This window comes from Equus caballus, chromosome 16 (genome assembly GCF_041296265.1).
Source record: "Equus caballus isolate H_3958 breed thoroughbred chromosome 16, TB-T2T, whole genome shotgun sequence".
Classification (NCBI taxonomy): domain Eukaryota; kingdom Metazoa; phylum Chordata; class Mammalia; order Perissodactyla; family Equidae; genus Equus; species Equus caballus.
Window position 1 is genome coordinate 14,612,848 of NC_091699.1, and position 19,622 is coordinate 14,632,469.

Genomic DNA, 19,622 nt, shown 5'->3' on the forward strand with positions numbered 1-19,622 from the left:
TTGTTTGTGGGCAACTGCTCTCACCACTGTGACCGTCCGTTTCTTCCTCTGTCCCTCCTGAGGAGTTGGACAGATCAGAGGTAGCCTGCATTCCAAGACTGGGGGATGAAGTCAGCCTAGTGGGAAGATGCATGTGACATGGGCAGGTGCAAAGCTTCCTAGTGCTGGAGGAGCCCGGAGCAGCCCCTCCTGGCACTCTCTCTGTCTGCGCTGCAGCCCCACACGGCAGTACAGAAACAGGAGGGCCAGGCGTGCAGCCGGTGCCCAGGGGAAGGCGTCTGCAGCTCTCCCTTCCCTCGTCAGTTCTGCTCTAGATAGATTTGTCTTCCTGTCCAAACCCAGTTATCACATAGTGGAGATTTAAGTCATTTTCACCTTATGGGTTGTCCCGGACAACCTGGGTTAGCTTCTGAGATGCCGTCATTCTGACCAGAAGCAGGAGGAGTCCTGGGCCCTCCGGCCAGCTGCTCTGCTCTTCTCGGGGGAAAGGCGCGCTTCATCGGGGCTTGGGGCTCAGAGCTCACCCCGCCCCGCCGCACTGTTCATGGACGCCGAGGGCCACTGGCTGTGTGCGTGGGCTTAGGGCCTGGCTGTGGACAGTGAGCAGGGCAACGCACAGGTCCACCCCTTGTCCTGGGGCCAGGCCTGGGACTCGGGGTGGAGTCGGGTGGGTGGCAGTGGAGGAGAGCTAGCATTTATTGTGCACCTGCTGTTTGCACCTGGAACTGCACCAGGTGTTAAAGAAACAGGAAACAAGACAGACACCGCTCCTGCCCTCGCTGACTCTGGTTGGGGAGCCGATGCTGAAAGAGCAACTAGAAGCACAGGCTTGCTGGGAGGGAGAAGTATGGGCACCTGACTGAGTCTGGGCGGGGCCTGGCGCGTCAGGCAGGACCGTTAGAGCTGAACCAGGCTGAGGAGAAGATGAGGGGAGAGAGGTCCAGTCAGAGGGAGCAGCCTGTACTAAGCCCTGTGGCAAGTGACTGAGGAGCTGGAGGGAATTTGGGGTAGCTGGAGTGTGGACGTGGAGGGAGAGCTAGGGGTGGGGGAGGGCTGACGTTGCCGGCCAGGCTGCGGAGTTTGGACTGCTTCCCAAAGGCACTGGGGAGCCACAGAAGGCTGTTGAGTGGGGAAGCCACTTGGTCAGATTTGCACGGGGTAGGGTCCTCATGCAGCAGAGAAGAGAAAGTGTGAGGCCCCGTGGGAGGGGCCCACTGGGTGGGGCCCACCTCAGTCCCAGAAGACCCCGCCCAGATGCCAGGACCCCCCTTACTTCCCCCATCTCTCCACAGGGATGTTTTATCTTCTCTCTCGTCAAGTACATACCCCTGACCTACAACAAAGTCTACATGTACCCTACCTGGGCCATCGGGCTGGGCTGGAGCCTGGCCCTGTCTTCCATGGTGTGTGTCCCCTTGGTCGTGGTCATCCGCCTCTGCCAGACGAAAGGGCCATTCCTTGTGGTGAGCATGCAGGACCCTGAGGCTAGACTATGCGGGGAGGGCAAGAAGCCAAAAGCCAGGTGGATGTTGGTTTGCTGTGTGACCTTGGGTACGTTGCTTGCCCTCTCTTGAGTCCAAGACCCCTCACCTGCCCCATGGAGTGGGTGAGATTGTGGGCAGGAGAGTGCATCATGGGAAACAGGAACAGAGAACAGTTCACATGGGAGAAGGCTCTGTGGGGACGTTCAGACAGGGCTGTGGGCACAAGGAAGGATTTGCCAAGCAGAGGATGCGAGATGGAGGGTGTGGGGCATGAGGCATTTGTAGGCCAGGAGCTATGACAGCGCTTGGGCAGCAGTGACATGTTCTGGGGGGTGGGCGATGAGGCTGGAGAGGCGACGGTGGCTTTGGGTGCCAAGCTAAGAGCCAGGGCTTTATCCTGGGAGCAGTGGGGTCTGTGTTTCTGAGGTGGTGAGACAGGAGACAAGGAGCCGGGAGGAAGCCTGAGCTCCACCCAGAAGCCCTCCGCCACCCCCAGCCACGTCTCAGATAAGCCCAGCCCACGCTGGGGACCCCTCCCCAATCTGTGGCCACACCTGCCGCCCGACCCTCAGATGACACCCCTGCACAAGGCCAAGCCTGCGACTTCCAGGCCTCTGTGCCTGCCTGGCTCCACCCCCGGCCCCTGCCCACCGCTCAGCTCTTGGAAATTCCTCCAGCAATCCTGGAGATGCCAGGCTCTTTCCAAGAAAGGCTTTTCTTAGCTTCTCTCTTAACCTTGAGCTTGGGCTGGCTCCAAGGCTGCACTGTTTTGTTCTGGGCTGTTTTATTGTTATTCTTAAAAATCTGGAGCCAGGATGTCCTGGGGCCCTGGCTCCCCCTGGGTTGGGCCGGTTTCCTGCTGGGCAGGGGAATGGCCTGGAGGTGGTGCTGGTAGGGGAGAGAGGAGGCTGGGCACAAAGGGAGCAAGCCGAGGACAGAAGCAGGGGTGTGTGAGGGAGGCCGACATGATGCCAGGGTCAGTCTGAGCTGCGACGGCCCTTGGGGGGTTCCTGCAGCATTAGATCATTGTGTTTTCTCAGGGGACACAGGCAAGGACCCCAGTGTTCAGGCAGAAGGCTGATCGGCCCTATCATTTCTTAAAATACTGGAATACTGGGCCTGGCGACAGATGAGTAATAGCTGCTGCCCTGAGCCCTCCAGGTGGCCCCCAAATGCCCCATGCCAACCCAGCCCCTCCCCGGGAATTTCCAGAATGCCCCTGCCACCCAGAAACTGAAGGTTAACTGGGTCTTGGATGTCTGTTCTGGTTGGTCAGTGCCACAGCAATTACATATTTCAGCCACGAGGAGGAGCACGTCCAACAGGTCACTAACGTGTCCCTTCAAAACTCAATTTAAAAATATCGTAGAACCAAAGCCGCCTCCTCTGCAGGCGATTGAGCCCCATCCATCCGTCTGTGCCCTGGGCCCCTTGACCCCCCACCTGCACAGGGTGCCGAGGTGTCCTCCCAGCCCCGAACTTCTCTCTGCGCCCGACCGGCCAACCCCGAGCTCTGTCCTGGGCGGATTCCAGCTGCGTCTGCACCCCCCTTATGCACAGAGCCCCAGGTGTTGCCCGGGGGAGCACGCCTCTTGTCTCACCTTCCGGGGGCACACCTGCTGTCCAGAGGCACCGAGAGGCAAAGCGATGCAAGGGGAGCAGAGCCTGCCCTCCGCTGGTGTCCCACCCCTCGCCCTTTACCTGGGCCTCCAGTCTCCTCCTCCAGGGACCAGAGGGGCAGCCCAGATGAGGGGAGCCCCGGGCAGGGCTGGGAGTGAACTGGAGAAGGCCATGGAAATCTACAGCAGGCCGCGCTCATCAGCTCTGGCCCATTGTCACCAAGAGAGGATGTGGGTCTGGGGTCGCTGGGTCTTGCAGTGTTTTAGGGGCAGATGGAAATCTGGATTTTCAAATGAAATATTGTAGCTTTTAATAGCAGCTTTTAAGCACTTGTTGTATACCTACGTTGAACGTCACTGCCTGGAGAGTTTGTGGTTTCCAACTGCTTCCTCTTTACGTCTCTGGCCAGGAGGTGGGCTGGGCGGCCAGAGCCCTGAGTTGGAGTCCCGGTCCTGCTCTGGCTGGCTGGGTGGCCAGGGGGGCCTTTCCCTCCCAGACTCCACTATCAGGCCGCCAGCGGGGAGGACGAAACTCGCCCTGCCCGGGGATCCTGTGCGAATTCTCGGGTGGTGCCGCCTCTGGCCCCTCTGGGGGAGGCCCAGCTCCGACACAAGCAGTGGTCTCCCAGCCCTTGCAGGGAAAGCTGCATGCCAGCAGGGAGATGGGGAGACCCATCTGCAGGGAGGCAGGAATGCAGCTTGTGGGAGGCCAAGGGGTTTGGAGTTTCTCCCTGAGGAAGGTGGGAGCCATGGGAGGCTCAAGACAGTTATATGACCTCAGGCATACAAATTGCAGAAACTTGGCCGCTTTGCAAGTCAGAGAAGTTGGGGGATGGGACTCACAAGGAGGCATATTCCAGCTCCAAGGGAGAAAGAAGTCAGAGCCTGAGGTCTGAGTCACCCTGCCTCTGAGGTGTGGAAGCAGGGCTTGGCCAAGGAACTACCACAGGAATCTTGCCCTGATTCAGGGCCTGGAGGGAGCTTAAGAGTTGAAACGGGAGGTCCAGAGAAGGTAGTAGTTTGCAAAAGGCCAAACAGCACACTGGCAGGACCCAGAGTGGGTGGATGGCTGTGGTCAGGAGGGAAACCAGGTCCCCTGACTCTCCTCCGCTTCTGTCCCCTTCCTTCTCCAGAGACTCAAGTACCTGCTGACCCCCAGGGAACCCAACCGCTGGGCCGTGGAGCGCGAGGGGGCCACGCCCTACAACTCCCGCAGGGCCGTGAACGGGGCTCTCATGAAACCCTCGCACATCCTGGTGGAGACCATGATGTGAGCTCGTGGCCGCGTCGGGCCACTTTCCTGCTGTTTACTAACATTAGATGCCCGTAGGACGAGGTTTACAGAGCTTCAGATTGCACTAGGAGTTTTTCTAATTGTCACAGAAAATGTGTGTGTGTGTGTGTGTGTGTGGTGTCATGCGTACGTGTATTTTGTTTTGATTTGGGGATATTTTGTACAAAAAGAAAACCCACAGGCAGATGTCGGGGGCGAGGCAGAGCCTTCATACTGAATTAGATGTATTTTATAGGAACTTGGTAAATTTTTCTTTGTATTTTTTTTTACATATAACTGTATATACACTTAGAGATTGTCATACACTTTTACCACTTGAATTGATCCTGCCAGCAATAGATCTCATTTTTAAAAGCAATTCTTCGGTGCTTGTGTAGCTGGCAGAAAGTTCTGCCCCCAAAAAGTGCAGGGCGGACTTTTCCTGGGCCAACGGGCCCATTTTAAAAGTGCGTAGCACCTTCCAAACGTGGTTCGAGTGGAAGCAAACAGCACCCACCAGCTGGCCAGACCCGGAGGGCCTGGAGAAAGGAGGCCGTGGGGAGACGCCTCGTCACTCTTGTCTTCGCCAAGAAGAGAGACGCCAAGCTAATGAACCAGCCCCTCAAACACAAGGACCGACTCAAAGCTGACAGATGAGGCCCCACAGCAACAGCCTGATTCTAAGAGCCGCAGAAGCCGCTGAACCAGGAGCAAAACCCCACCTTGTGTTTTGAGGTGGACGGTGGAGGTTGGACAGTCAGCAGGACTGTCGGACGGACCGTCAGAGCCACTCATGCAGAGGAGCAGCGAGAGCTCGAGAGGCTGGGGCGGGCGGGGCCGAGGTGGGAGCCCTCAGGCTGACCGCCCGGCCGCAGTCCTTCCTGGGCGGCCCCCATGGAGACCTGAGCCGTCCGGCAGGAGCTGGCGGTCCCAGGGCTCCGAGCCTCGCGCAGATGGTCTGTTGCATCTTAGTGGGGTCCTGGCAGGTTCAGGCCATTCCCCAGCTGACGTCTCTGGAGGCTGCCTGTCGGAAGGAACCATGGCGTATTTGTGAGGGACAGGAGGGGAGCGAGTGGACTGGAGGATGCAGGCCAGGCGCACGGAGGGCCCGGGTAGGGAGGCGCCTTTTCTTTCCTCATCTCTCCACTCAGCTCTGTCCTCATCTCCCAGAGGCGGGGAAACTCCTGACAAGCTCTTGTTGAAGATCCCGGCCCAGGGCCACCCTAGCGCCCAGCAGGGAGTGCCAGGAGCGGCTCTGGATTCGGCTGACGCGCTCCCGTCGCTCTCCTCGCAGTTCAGGCACAAGCGCAGCCCTTGGTGGGGCCCTGGGAGAGAAGAGAGCTCTGCCTTTCACAGCCCTGCAGAGCTGGTGTCAGCTGTGCACTACGTGAGAGGAGGCAAGGGGGCATTTTCTAGAAGGTTGGGGTTTTCAGGGGGCTGGCAGCCCAGACCTGGCTTGACTGAGAGCCTCACGTAGAGCAGCGTTCCTCTGAACCAGGAGAGAAGGTGCCCCCCTTTAAAAGCCCCAGTACGGACACGCCCCCACCCCAGCTCCATTGGGACTCCAACTGTGTCATTTAGACAGTCACTTCCAAATGTCTCAACTAAACCGAAACATTGTCACACACAAACGGCACTGCCCGCCTCGCGGGGTGTGTGGAGTGAAGCCCCGCTCAGGTTTTCAGAGCGGGGGCTCTCTGGATCCTGGGACCCCCTCCCCAAATTCGGGAGGGGGAGGAGCCTTTAATGTCCCCCTCTCAAGGGACAGAGGCAATTCTGAACCTCTTGCTTTGGCAAGCATTCACATTTCACTGTTTCCAAGGCACATCCTCTGCCGAACGGCACCCAGCCCTGGTCCAAACGATTCAGTCCTGATGTGTCCTGTCCCCGTGTATCTGTGGTGCTGCTGTGTCTGATTTGATTTTATTGGGTTTTTCCTGAGTAGCAATGTGGCCTGTTTTCCTTTGTCTTACGGAACCTCAGTGAACTAACCGCTCTCAGGGGCTGGGGACAGGTGGCCTGTGGAGGCGAGGGGCGTCTGTGGCTGCCTGGGCATCTGTGGTCGTTTCAGGCTCCACCATCTCCCCTCCTGGGGCTTGGTCCCTGGTGAGAGGCTACAGTATTGCGGGTTGGTGGGCAAATGGCAACATTCTGGAAATGGCCCGGGGAAGGCCTCCTCTTATGAGAGTCCCAGACCAATTCTAGACCAAAGACACATGCAGACCAGCTCCCCAGGCCTCGCCTGGAAGGAAGGTCAGCCACTTCACCCAAGCCCATTCCTCGGCAAGCTCCTGGGGCACCTGTCTCCCCGGCGGCCTCTGGTCGAGTCCCCCAGCTCTGTGTCCGCAGAACTCGGCCCTGCGAGCACAGTGTGCGAGGCCGCGCGGCTTCTCCGTGTCCGCACGCAGAGCTCCCGACTCTGGTTCTCCTGTCTCTGGGGCCGTCCTCCGCCCGCTCCCCGCCTGGGATGGGTCAGAAATCCGGAGGCCGACACACAGCCCAGTCAGCCGGATCTGGAAGGGGTGTGAGGGAGATGTTTGGAGAATTTTTTAGGATGAGGAAATGGCTAAGGGCCCCGGGATAAATCTCCCCCAGGGAGATGCTTCGCTGAGCTGGGCGTGGACCGAGTTAATCCCTGCAGTGGACAGGCCTCCAGGGCCCCCCAGCCAACGCCCTCATTGTAAAATGGGGAAACTGAGGCCTGGAGCAGGGAAGAGACTTTGGCACAGCGAGCTGGGAACGGAACCAGCCCCTCTCGGGTCACTTCCAGCTGCAGGGGCTCTGAGGCCTGTGTGGCGAGTGGCGAGTGCAGCTCCCTAGGTCTCTCCCTAAAGACCGAAGGCAAGCCTTGATGAAACAGGAAACGTTCCATCCCCTGCAGTCAGGGACAAGGTGAGCAGCACCCACCTCGGACCATCCTCAGGGGCCAGCTGGACCCCAGGCTGTGGTTCCGTGGGGCAGGTAGCTGGCCTTCAGTCGGAGGGGCAGCGCCCATTCACCGTGGCCCTGCACCCAGCAGCCCTCTGTGATCTGGGCATTGAGAGCCCTACTGCACAGGAGGAAACTGAGGCCCAGAGAAGCTGGCTGGTGTGCAAGAGGCAGAACGCCTTAGGCAGGATTAGCCAGAGGCTATGTGGGAAATTCCCAGGAGCAGGAGGTGGCCTTGGATGAGTTCTGGGCTCTACACAGCTCCCTCTCTGTACCTCTGGTCCCCTGTTCTCGCCCCAGATCCCCAGCACACCCCCAGAGATGGTGGTGAAGCACAAGACGAGAGCAGACCTGTCCCCCCACTGCACCCCGGCCTAGCACAGGGCGTCCTGTGTCACCCAGGTGCCACGCACAGTGGTCAGGGCCCAGGCAGCATCACGGGAAGTGCTCTGGGCAGCCGGCGCTGAGGGCAGAGGCGCCTCCCTTCCCCCCAAGCCTCAGACGTAAGCCAGGAAAGGACCCAAGAGAAACCGCTCCAGGCAGCTAGAGGTTCGTCCAGCCCTCAGACCCAGGCCAGGCGGCCCCAGGCCATCCGCACGGATGTTTTAAATACCGCTGTGCAGAAATTCAACAAGCACAAGACCGCACAGCACACAAAACCCCGATCCCAGAACTTGGCGCGGGTGCGGGCCCCGGGCCCGGGAGCAGCCTTCGCCCCCTCTCCAGCACCGGCCCTCAGACGCCCCTTGTTTTATGGGAAGCTGCCTCTCCTTGTCCCCTGGGAGGTGTCGCTGCTGACCTGTCTGCCTGGTCCTTGAGGGATGGGGCGTCTTGGGGTATATCTGGCTTCAAATCGAGACGTTGGCTCCATTTTTTTTACCCAGTTCATTTTCCAGTCCCCAGCTACTGTGACTCTGTGTTTAGCACAAAACAAAGCTGAGAACGTGGGTCTTGCCTCCTTCCAGAAATATGTCTGGCACACCAGGACTTTTTATTAAAACTTCAAAATATTTTTAAAATATTTTAAACTTTTGTAAAAAAAAAAAAAAAAGAAAACCAAATCAACCAACCAGAGACTCTTCTGAGGAGGAACATTTGTATTTGAATGAGATCCTGGGCGTGTGATTCAGTCTTGCGGTAGACAAGCTTTGTGTATAAATGTTTTATGATATGAATCCCTGTATTTGCAGGGTTTTTCTCTTTGCTCATTAGATAAATATGTATATCGATATTTTAAATTCATCTTTGCTTTTTTTTAGAGGAGTTTGTAATCACCTTATAACATGAAAATAAACATTTCCTTTGTAAAATCCAACACGTGTGCATTCTGTTTTGTTTTTTTTAAAAGATTCTATTTTTCCTTTTTCTCCCAAAAGCCCCCCCGGTACATAGTTGTATATTTTTAGTTGTGGGTCCTTCTAGCTGTGGCATGTGGGACGCCGCCTCAGCGTGGCCTGATGAGCGGTGCCATGTCCGCGTCCAGGATCCAAACTGGCAAAACCCCAGGCTCCAAGGCCGAGCGCGTGAACTTAACCACTCGGCCACGGGCCGGCCCCTGCGTTCCGTTCTGATGAGGCTGTTTTTCCTCACGTTTGGCAAGCGTTGTACATTTTACAAAGAGCTTTCAGTCCCACCTAAGGATGCTCCTCAATGGTGACTATTATTACCCAGGTTGGAGACACTGAGGCAGAGGCTCAGAGGGGGCCGTGGTTTGCTCAAGAGCACACAGCAAGTCCAGAAAAGAGCCGGGCCTCGCACCCTGGTCCTCAGACTCCTGAGTCTGCTCTGGCTGCTTCTACTGATCCTGCTGATTGAAGTCCACCTTCTGGGTGTGCAGCCCTGTGTGACTGGGAGATCTCCCACCAGCTTCCTGAGCTTCAGTTTCCCCAGCTGGAATACACTACCGCCCCCTGCAAGGCTGCAGGATGATTAGAGGGGATGCTCATAAAGTACCAGGTGTAGTCACTTACTGACTCCCGAACGGAGCCTCTCGGATCGCAAAGTCCAGGAGTGGGGCAGGCGGCGCGGAGACAGGGTGAGTGGCCAGCCCTGGAGGGACGCAAACAGGGATGATGCCACGGCCCCTGGGACGTCAGAAAGAGGAGACACAGGACCCCAGGAGGCCAGTGGTTGACACAGACATCCTCAGCCTGGGGAAATGTGAGCCCAACCCACTGTTACAGTGGGGGAAACTGAGGCTAGGAGAGGGGATTGGCCTCACTGGGGTCACAGAGCAGGCCAGTGTTTTGGGCAGCTGTCCTGCCCACGGGCCCCCACCACCCTTTGTGAGCAGGCGAGGTCAGGGGAGCCTGCTGGGTCCTTCCCCAACTTCCCAGACCAAAAAAAAATCTTTCTCAGCGACTCATTATTTATAGACAATGTTAGAATAAAATCTCCCCCTCTTTTTCTGGCTGGCTGCCTTTCTGACGGCCTCTGCCCGACTCTCCCCACCCCCAAGTGTCTTGGCCACGTGGCTTGTGTTCAAACCCTGGCTTCCTCCCTTACTACCTGTGTGACCTTGGCCAGTTACTTGACTTCTCTGTGCCCGTTTCCTCATCTGTAATGTTGATGATAACACACTCACCTCCAAAGGCTGTGGGGAGGATGCAGGGAGTTCTCTCGAAGCACGCAGCAGTGCCTGGCATGCAGCACAGGGAGTTCTCTCGAAGCACGCAGCAGTGCCTGGCGTGCAGCCAAGCCGCGGGACCGACGCTGCCCCTCTCAGCGGTGCCAGCTTGGCGCACAGCTCCCTCGTTTCAGAAGTGCCCCCGAGCCTATCCCCCTCCCAGCACAAGGACGAACGAGTGCCCTCTGCACAACTCTGGCCCCTGGCCTCCCTGGCCCAGCCACAGAAATGCCCCGTGTGGTCCAGGCCCTGCTTGCACTCCTCTTGAGACAGGGTGCTCGCTCCCTCCTGCATAGCTGATGGGAAGAAGCGCTCCCTCTGCCCACAGAGCTGTGCTTCCCCAGCGGGGCCAGCCCTGCCCTGGACCCATCCTGCCCTGGATGCCCTGTAGAGATTAGGGGCATCGCTGTCCCCTACCCAGGCTAAAGGGGCTCCATACAGCAGAGCCACCACTCACCTGCCTCAGTGGCTTCCCCCTGCATATAGAATAGAATCCGTAGTCCCCACTCACACCCTCACAGTTGGGCCCTGCGACCTCCAAGCTGGTCTCCAGCCCCACTTGCCTACTGGACCTCCTTTCTCTTCTTGAACCCACCAAGCTCATTCCCACCTCAGGGCCTTTGCACTTGCTGTGCCCTCTTCCTGGGATGCTCTTCCTCCAGGTCTCCACAGGGCTGGCTCCCGTCCTTCAAGTCTCAGCACAAATGTCACCTTTTCAGAAAAGCCCTTACTCTGTTACTCTACCCCTGTTACTCTGTTTCCTTCATTGCACGCCAGACCTCCTGAAAGAATTCTTCATGATTTGCTCCCTTGCTTGCTGTCTGTCTTCCACTAGGATATAAGCCCCATGCAGACAAGATCTCATCTGTCTCATTCACGTTGTTTTCCCAGGGGCCAGAATGATGCCAAATACATAGCAGACTTTTTGAATGGATGAGTTCATTAATGAATTAATCAAAAGCAGGCGAGATGTCCTAAGAAGCAAGCAGTCGACTCCTGCCGGCCTACAATAGAAAAAAGCACACTCTCTACACCAGGTGCACTTAAGTAATTTTATTTAAAAAACCCACCTCATCCCGACAGCCGCCCCCGCCCCCAATCGCCGCGGTCCCGGCGGCGGCGCAGGTTCACACGTGGGCCCGCAGGCAGCCCTGCGTGCTGTGCTCCCCCAGAGCCCTGAGAAAACCCCACGTAGAAAAATACTTTACAAGGAATATGCTCTAATCTCAGCCAGAGAAAAATACAGCTTTCAGGGGCTGGAAGGGGTGTGGCGCAGGGCTGTACCCAAAATGCATAGGCAGGCAGGACGCTCACCGGGGACGGGGTCAGGTCTGGGAAGAATGACCCCACGCGAAGCCAGAGGAATATTGCATATGAGAAGGCCGGCGGCCGGGGCCAGCGCCAGGCCTGGTTGCATACGTCCGGGGAAATGGCGAGGCCTCAGCCCAAGGAGGGAGGGGGTCAGGGTCAGGGTGCATCTGCCCCACCTGCAGTCGAACGCAGCCCCCCGAAACCAAGAGGCCCTGGGAATGGGTCCTGTCCAGTTCTGTCACGTGACAGGGGCCCAGAGAGTTTGGTCCACTTGCCTAAAGTCACACAGCTGAGGCCACCAGTGGCTGTGTCTCTGCTGTGCCACCTGCCCCCTAACCCCGCGAGCCAAGGGCTCTTGGCTTTTGCTTGGTGCCCCTGTGATGGGGGGCAGTGCCCTTTCACCCTGGGAGGAGGTTTACACAGGACTCAAGACAGCAGAGGCGCTGGGCAGTCCAGCCATGGCACGCACAAGGGCTCTCCAGGGCGGGGACAGAGGGGCGGGGCATGGGGAAGTGGACGGGGGCAGCCGGGGGACGGCAGGCCCTCAGGGAGCGTGTGGGCAGGCTGCCGTGCGGGCCTCAGCAGGAGATGGTTCTGGCCGCAATGGGGAGGCCAGTAGCTGCTCAGAGACTGTCCAGCCCTTGATTGTCCGGAGGGGGTCAGACTCGGAGGGTCACCCAGCGACGGAGCAGTGACCCAGGGCAAAAAGAACAGGCCGCTGACTCCCTGTCCAGTCCCTCGAATGGAAGAGTGTTTTCTGGGCCCCCAGGGGCCGCAAGGGTGGAGAAGGATGCAAATGGGAGTGGGCGCCCTGTTTCCTGAGACCCCATTAAGAGCCGGGCGGGCCAATGTAAGCCCCCAGCCCTGGGTGAATCCCACCTGCCCACGTCCATCGCAGGGGCCACAGCCCAGACCACCACGGGGAGGCCCTGTGCCCGTCTCAAAATTAGAAGGGTTTCTGGTCCGCAGGAAATGAAGACAACAATTTTAAGGAACGCTGGTGCTTCCAGATTTCAAGTGGGAATAAACTTCTTCGAATCACCACTTTGGACACTGTCACCATTGGGCGTGAGAGAGAACGGCCCATCTCTCTAGGCTGTCTCCCTCTCTCCCTCTCTCTCTCTCCCCCTCCCCCTTCTCTGGGCTTCTCTGTCCCTCTCTCTCCTCCTCCACTGATCTAGACGCCAGGCAAGAGCTGTGTCAGCTTGCAGATCCTATTTCCATGGTTTCCCATCTTCACTGAAATGGCAGGTGAATGAAACCTCTCGGGTCTTTTGTCCCAAATGACTCCCTCCCCACTGAGGGGCCTGGGCCGAGAGGGGCCTGTGCAGATGGGCCAGCGGCCACGCGTCCTACAAAAACAGCAGGAGGGCTGAGCCCGGAGCCTGACACAGCTCCCTGCTGGGCCAGACCTGCAGTCCCAGACCAGAGACGCGAAAGAAAGAATGGCTGACTGTCATAACCAAAGGCCAGCGCTATGCGGGAGGGATGGGGAGACGCCCACGCTCACCATCTCCTAACTGGGGACGCTCGGGATCCGAGAATCTCAGAACCAGCAAGGCCCAGACACGAGAACTCTGGCGAAGGGAAGGAGGTGGGCTCCTACCCTGAGCAGCGTCCCTCCTGGCATTCGGCTCTCTGGATGAAGTGACCCCCAGCCTCACCCTAAACGCTCCCATCAGGAAACTAGCCAGCTGCACCAGTATGGAAGCATCACCGGGATGCCTTCCACCTCAGTCCATGACTGCACTGGAGTACACACCTCCCACTTGCTTACATCCCTTGACAGGGAGCTCACCCCTCCCTGGCAGCTCATTCTGGATCGATAGCTGTGCTGGGAGAAAGCACACCCACTGAGCTTGGCTTTCTCCACCCCAGACCCCCTTCTTCGGATACCCTGTAGGGACCTGGGTCCCTACCCAGGCCCCTCTTCTCCTGGTTGAGCAGCCCATCCTGACCTCTGTCAGGCCGGGCACCTCTGGGCATCTCGGAGACCTAACATGGAGAGAGACCTAGATGTTACTCCAACTGGGGCAGGACCTGACTTCCTGGCCCCCGCCCCAGTCACCACAGAACCAGAGAACAGAGACGAAGTCCCGTCCGCAGCTCAGAGCCTGCCAGACTCACAGACGGACAAGTGGGTGGCACTTCTCCAGCCCAGCTACAGGTCTGGGAGCCAGATCTGCCTGGGTGGCCTTTTGGGCGTCTGGACCACGCGCTGACTTCAGAGCATCCGGGGGCTGCTGGGACCTGGCGCTTGTGGGGCCCGGCTGCTCTGTGCCAGCGGGCTGCGGCTGATGACCAGCTCCAGGACCTCCCCCGCCTCGGCCAGGAGCGGCACCGCCAGGCGACAGTCGAAGTCCCGCGTGCGAACGTGGTTGACCTGCATAGTGCACAGCCAAGGGGACAGACTGGTGTCAGCTGGGCCTGGGCTGAAGAGGGTGGGAATCACAGGGTCTCCTAAAGTGAGGGCCCTGCTCCAGCCCAGACCCAGGGAAAACCTAGAACCCTCATGCGGAGGAAGCCATTCTTCCTTTAACCCTTTCAATCCCGGTGAGAGTTTATCAAGAGGAAGTCCTTGGGAAGGGCCAGGACACCCTCCACCCCTCCACCACCGGCTCCTCCCCCTTATTAACATAAAAGGCACACGCACACTTAGCCTCCTGCCTACAGTTTGTGACACTGTCTTGTTTCTATCTTTTTTGTATTTTACATCGATCTTCTATTTCAAGCAAGGGGTGCCGGGTTTTCGTTCCTAACTGAGATGAAATTTTCCTTTTTTTTAAAATAAATTTAAGTTGAAAAAACTCCATCAATTGGGAGGAAACATATATTCAGTAAAGTCAGCACAAGTATGGTGGAAATCACAGGGAGGGAACAAAAGTAGCTGGGGCGTGGGAAGGGCGGCCCCGGGGCAGCAGGCCAGGGATGCCCACAGCTTTCCAGCTGCTCACCCACATTTCCCAGGCTCCCTTGCTTTGACCAGTTCTGACCAATAGGCTGTGAAGGGGAGTGACAGGTGTCGCTTCTTGGTGAAGGCAGAAAGGAAACCCACTTGCGATCTTCCAGTCTGGTTTCCTCTGCCGTGGAGTTGGAGGCGATTACAAGAGGGTGGAGCCTCCATCGGCCCAAGCAGAGGGAAGCCCACATGGGCCCACTCTGGACATGTCTCGTACGTGATAAACGACTGTTTACGTGTGTTAAGCCACTGAGATTCCAAGCTGTTTGTTACACAACATAACTCAGCCTAACCTGACAGATACAACTAGTGTTGTCATTTTCACAGTTGAGGAAGCTGGGGCTCAGAGAGGGGAGGTGACCTGCGCAAGGCCACTCAGCCAGGGTACAAGTGAGGGCTGTGTCCCCACCCTGTGGCTAGGAAAGGCCGCTCCATCCGTGGTGCCCCCACCCAGCATTACCTGGAGGACCCTGTCGAAGGGTTGGAGGCCCCCACGTTGGGCTGGTCCATCAGGGCGCACAGTGTGGACATAGACACCCTTCTCCAGGAGGCCATCTGAGACGCTAAAACCAAAGTCATTCCGCATGGGGTCCTTGTGCAGGGTCACCTGCAAACAGAGGGAGGAAGCGGTCCCTGGAGCTCTGAGCTTTGCCTTCAGCCTCCCACAGTAGCTGGAATCCCTTGGTCTGGCATTCGATGCCTCTGGGCCCGGCCCTAGCCCCTGGCCCAGCTGCGCTCCCCTGTCCTGCCCGAGCCTTCTCCAGCCAGCAGACCCTCCAGTCCACAGTGCTCAGCCACCGCGGAGGCCCTCGGGAAGGGAGTCCTTTTCAGGTCTCGTCCGGTCCTCTGGCTTCCATCCAGGAGAGTCTCCGCGGGGTACCCATGTGTTTCCACTGCTCATCTCCCACTTTACCAAGGGGCTGGCTTCAGACTCAGAGGCTTCTGAGGGCTCTTGGGCAAGAGGATTTTTTTTCTCCTCTGTGTTTTATTTTTCTATATAGTAATCTATAGAGGGCAAAAATGCTGGTTTCTCATTTAAGGTGCTCATATATACACATACATATAATATACATAAGTCTTTATATTTCATATATATATTATATATACACACACACGCACAATAACTTAAGTGGGGAAAAAAGTGAGTCTACTTAAAGAAAAATGTTAAGAATAGCCCAGCATATATCACAGGCATGTTTATGTGTCACCCAAATGACAGGAGTCTTGAAAATTCAACCTAGTACAAAACCCCTATTTTATGGTGGAGGAGAACAAAGCCGGAGAGGGGTGGCCCATCTGGAGCCCACCGTGAGTCCTCACGGCACCAGGACACACATCCAGGCCTCCTGCGCCCAGCACCCACCTTGTGCATCTCCAAGGGTGTCGGCAGCAGCAGCTCCTGCATGTCTTCGGGGGGAGCTCGCGCCTCCCGGCCCCTCCGCCAGGGCCGGCGGCCAGGCCTGCCCCCGAGGGCCGTGCTCTGCACGGTGCCCGTCATGATGGACGCCTGTGGGGACACGGCCCTTCACTCAGACGCCCACTTGCTGTTTGCAGGCAGCATCTATGGACACCTACTGAGTGCGCCCCTTCAAGGCCCCAATGGTGACCAGAAGAGATGAGGTCCCCGCCCTCCTGGGGCTCTCAGGCTGATGGTGGGTGAGGAGCCACTGATCAATCACAGGGGCCATCAGAAGAATCGCTGGCACTGAATGGCTAGTACTTACTCTGTGCTGGCTCAGTTCTAAGCACTTTACACATGGAACTCATTTCCTTATCTACAGTATTATGAGACAGGCAAATACAATTTTTTTTTTTTTTGCATTTTACAGATAAGGAAACCAAGGCTTAAACAGATTAAGATTTGAACTCAGGGTCTGTCTCCAAAGTTGAGGGTCTTAACCACTCTGCTACCTTGCTAATCGCAAAAATAAATAAGATCAAATTACACAGGGCAGTGAATGTCACAGAGGCCAGGCGCTCAGGAGAGGCCTAGGACAGCGGATCTGGTCCAGTGGGAGGGGTCAGGGAAGCTTCCTGAGCTGAGAACTGAAAGATGAGCAAGAAGTGGGGAGGGAAGAGGCCCCAGCATGCAGAGGGAAAGCCATGAGCAAAGTCCCTGCAATGCGGGACCCGGAAGAAGGCCCTGCGGCTGGAGAGGGTGCGCGGGGTGAGGCTGGGAGTGCGAGGGCACCCTGCAGCGGCCCGTGGAGGACACTAAGAAACCTTCATTGAGCCCAAGAGCAACGGGGAGATGCTGAGGAGTTTATGCAGAGGCGGGGGAGGGGGTGACATGATCAAACTGGTGCATTTAGAAGCATCTTCCAGCTGGGTGGAGACTGGTCTGCAGAAACGGGCATGGAAGCCGGGAGGGGACCTGTTGGGGACCATGTGGTTGTCCAAGTGAAAGATGACTGTGGTCTGACAGGGGCGGTGCCAGTGGGGAAGGACGGGGAAGGACGAAAGGAGCAGAGTTAGGACATGGCCGGGAGGTGAATGGAAGGCGTGCTGAGGGTGGGGCGGCTGAGCGCGAGGGGTGTGGCCCTGAGGGGATTTGTTCACATTCAGACTGAGAAGTCCACAAGCGGGGTGCGGGGTGCTGGGGTTAGTGGGAGGGGGGATGCACTTCTTACACAGGGCATTACACAATTTCCTAGGCACAGAGGACTCTCCTCAGCCTAGAAACTGCTCTCCTCCCGCCTGTCACTGTATCTGCGTGTCCACTCGTGGTGCAAGGTTCTATCTGACACGGGGGCCGGGAGAGTTTTGGTTTTTTGAGGTCCCCTAAGGGAAGGCCGATTATGATACCAATTGTCTTAGGGCCAAACTGTGGGATTAGGGTGGGGAGGAAACAGTGGAGGGGCTACTGAACAAGGAGGCATAGAGGACCCATCTTGGCTCTTACAACTCACCCTCACCTGCCCGAGAGCCAGGGTCCAAAAGGAAAGACCAGAGACCCAGAATCTTGGGATAATAGAATCATTAAAAATGGAATCAGAGGGTCCAGGTGTCATGGGCTCTGGACCCCTAGAAATGTAGAATTCTAGGACTTCTAGTTAAGATGCAGACTGAGCTGATATAGGAAGCTCACATCTCCCTCCAAATTTGACAGTAGATTACATTTTTAAAAATAAACACTTTCAAAGCAAGAAAGGAAAATTTGGGGACAGGCATGAGCAGAAGTCGAACCATTTGGCCTATGGAACCAGATATATATGTTAGGAGCTGGGGTACCCATTCAGGGAAAAGAGAGTGTTGTCTCAAAGCAGGAAGCTGAGAGAGTGTCATCCATTGTTGAATAGGGACTAGAAGATGTCTGTCTGCCAGCACAGGGGTTCAGAAGGGAGCCACCAGGACTGGAGAGAGCTGGGGAAACTACCTGTGAGAAACCAGGAGTCTTCGTGCAACCCACGCATGAGTGTGGGGCCAGAATCTGCCTTCCACAAATAGTGCAGTAGAAACACTGAGCTGAGATATTAATGTGAAAACTGGTCTGGAGCTGGTGAAGTCCAAGAGCCCCAGCAAAGACACTCAGGAGCTCCTACAGAAATCCTTCAACCACATGGCACACGTGGAATGCCTGCAGGAGCAAGTGCTGCTGAAAGTGAGCACACCGATGAAATAAAAAGTCCACCTGCCCACAGACACGATAGATGAATTCACAGCCAGGGAACTAGGAAAAGGCAGAGAAACCATAAGAACCTTTAAAAGAAGTCTGCTGAAAATGTGCAGAAAAATAAGAAAATGAAAAGCAAACATATCAAAAAAGACTATAAAGATTTGAAAAATGAAGAGAAACTATAGAAATAAAAGATGTAGAAGTTGAAATAAAGTATTTAGGAAATAGGTGAGACAGCAGACTAAATATAGCCAAGGATAATATATTCATAATGAGAGAATTATATAATTCTCTCCTTGGCTGTATTACTAGTCAACTGGAAGACAGATTACGGAAAGCAAGTAGAACACAGAGCAGAGAAAATGTGAAAGAAAAGTTAACTGACATGGAAGACAGAACGCCTGGAGGGTAGGGGTCCAATGCACGACTAACAGAAATGCCAGAAGGAGATAACAAAGGAGAGGCAATATTTAAAATATAATGACTAGGAGTTTTCCAGCACAGAAGGAAAAAAATGAGTGCCCAGACTGAAAAAAAAGACTGTCTCTAGTAAGACAAATAAAAACAAACTTACACTGAGAAACATCATAGCAAAAGAACCAGCCATTAGAGAGAGAAATCCTCAAAGCCACTGGAAGGAAAAGCATGTTACTTTCAAAGAGACAACAACGAACCTAACAGCACAACAATAGTTGCCAGAAGACAATCGAATAACATCTTCAAAGCCCTGAGGAAAACGTTTTTTCCCTAACATTTACAATTTTACAAACTTAAAAACAGTGTGTAACTGCTTATCTTGGTCATCTTTAGTTGTGGAATTCCTAATTGCTAGTAGAGGGCACAGAGCAAGCACTAAATAAATATTAGAAGAATGAATGAAATGGCTTGGAAGCCCATAAATTTGCTATACATGGTAACTATAATTTTTTGAGCATTTTGTATGTGCTGAAAACTTTAATTCATTCTCAACTAAACCATCATTCAAGAGTTGGGGTGAAATAAAGACATTTTTAGGATACTAAACCTAAAAGAGTTTACCACCTGAAGACCCTCACTAAAAGGACATCTTAAAGGAGGAGATCAGAAGGAAAAAGTGGAATGCAAGAAGCAACGGTAAGCAAAGAAATTGGTCAAACATGCTGATAAAACTAAATAAGCATTCACTAAAACCCCACACTAACTAATTTTGAGCAATTTATAAACAAGTTTGGAGATGAGAGGAGACGGTTTGGAGGGAGGGAGCAGCAGTCTAAAGCACCTGTCTCACTCAGGAGGAGGCAAAGGGATTGCTTAGACTTTGTTAGGAAAATAAAATTAAGGTGCGGAAAATTTAAGATAAGGTCAACTGGCCTGGTCCTTTCAAAAAGTCAGTGTTATGGCCTATCCACACAATGGAATATTATTCAGCCATGAAAAGGATGAAGTACTGACACTTGCTCCAACATTAAGCTAAGCAAAAATAGCCAGATACAAAAGGTCATATACTGCATGACTCCATTTATATGAAATGTCCAGAACAGGCAAATCCACAGAGACAGAAAGTACAAAGCAGATGCTAAGGGATGGGAGGAGAGAAGAATGGGGAGATGCAGGGTTGATTTTTGGGACATCAGAAATGTTCTGGTGATGGATGCACAACATTATGAATATATTAAAAGCCCTTGAATTGTTAGTGATTATCCTTAATTCATTTGTTTTACTTTTAACATTCAATTTCCACTTTAAAATGGTAAATTTCATGTTATGTGAATTTTATCTTGATAAACAAAAATTTTAAGTCAGCGGCATTAAAAAGGCACTGGACTA

General features: G+C 55.1%; 2 protein-coding genes across 12 annotated transcripts in view; one reads left to right on the forward strand and one right to left on the reverse strand.

Annotated features, from left to right (window-relative positions):
- SLC6A6 (solute carrier family 6 member 6) overlaps positions 1-8,360 on the forward strand; it is a 79,464-nt gene extending 71,104 nt beyond the window's left edge. For all 3 annotated transcript variants that reach the window (XM_023619905.2, XM_070238421.1, XM_070238422.1), the window contains exons 13-14: positions 1,293-1,463; positions 4,237-8,360. In XM_023619905.2, coding sequence (XP_023475673.1) covers positions 1,293-1,463; positions 4,237-4,377 — 312 coding nt within the window. In that variant the 3' untranslated portion in view covers positions 4,378-8,360. The remainder of the gene's footprint in view (positions 1-1,292; positions 1,464-4,236) is intronic.
- Positions 8,361-10,968: 2,608 nt separating this feature from the next.
- The window catches only part of GRIP2 (glutamate receptor interacting protein 2), a 98,746-nt gene continuing 90,092 nt past the window's right edge, over positions 10,969-19,622 (reverse strand). For 7 of the 9 annotated variants that reach the window (XR_011426801.1, XM_023619911.2, XM_070237196.1 and 4 more), the window contains 3 exons: positions 15,564-15,707; positions 14,661-14,807; positions 10,969-13,624 (listed from right to left, as the gene is read on the reverse strand). Coding sequence is in view for 6 of the 9 variants with exons in the window: in XM_023619911.2 (XP_023475679.2) it covers positions 13,466-13,624; positions 14,661-14,807; positions 15,564-15,707 (450 nt within the window). In the remaining 3 variants the exon portion in view is untranslated. Of the gene's footprint in view, positions 13,625-14,660; positions 14,808-15,563; positions 15,708-19,622 lie in introns of those variants that run through there. The other 2 variants (XR_011426802.1, XR_011426800.1) reach the window with 1 other exon arrangement.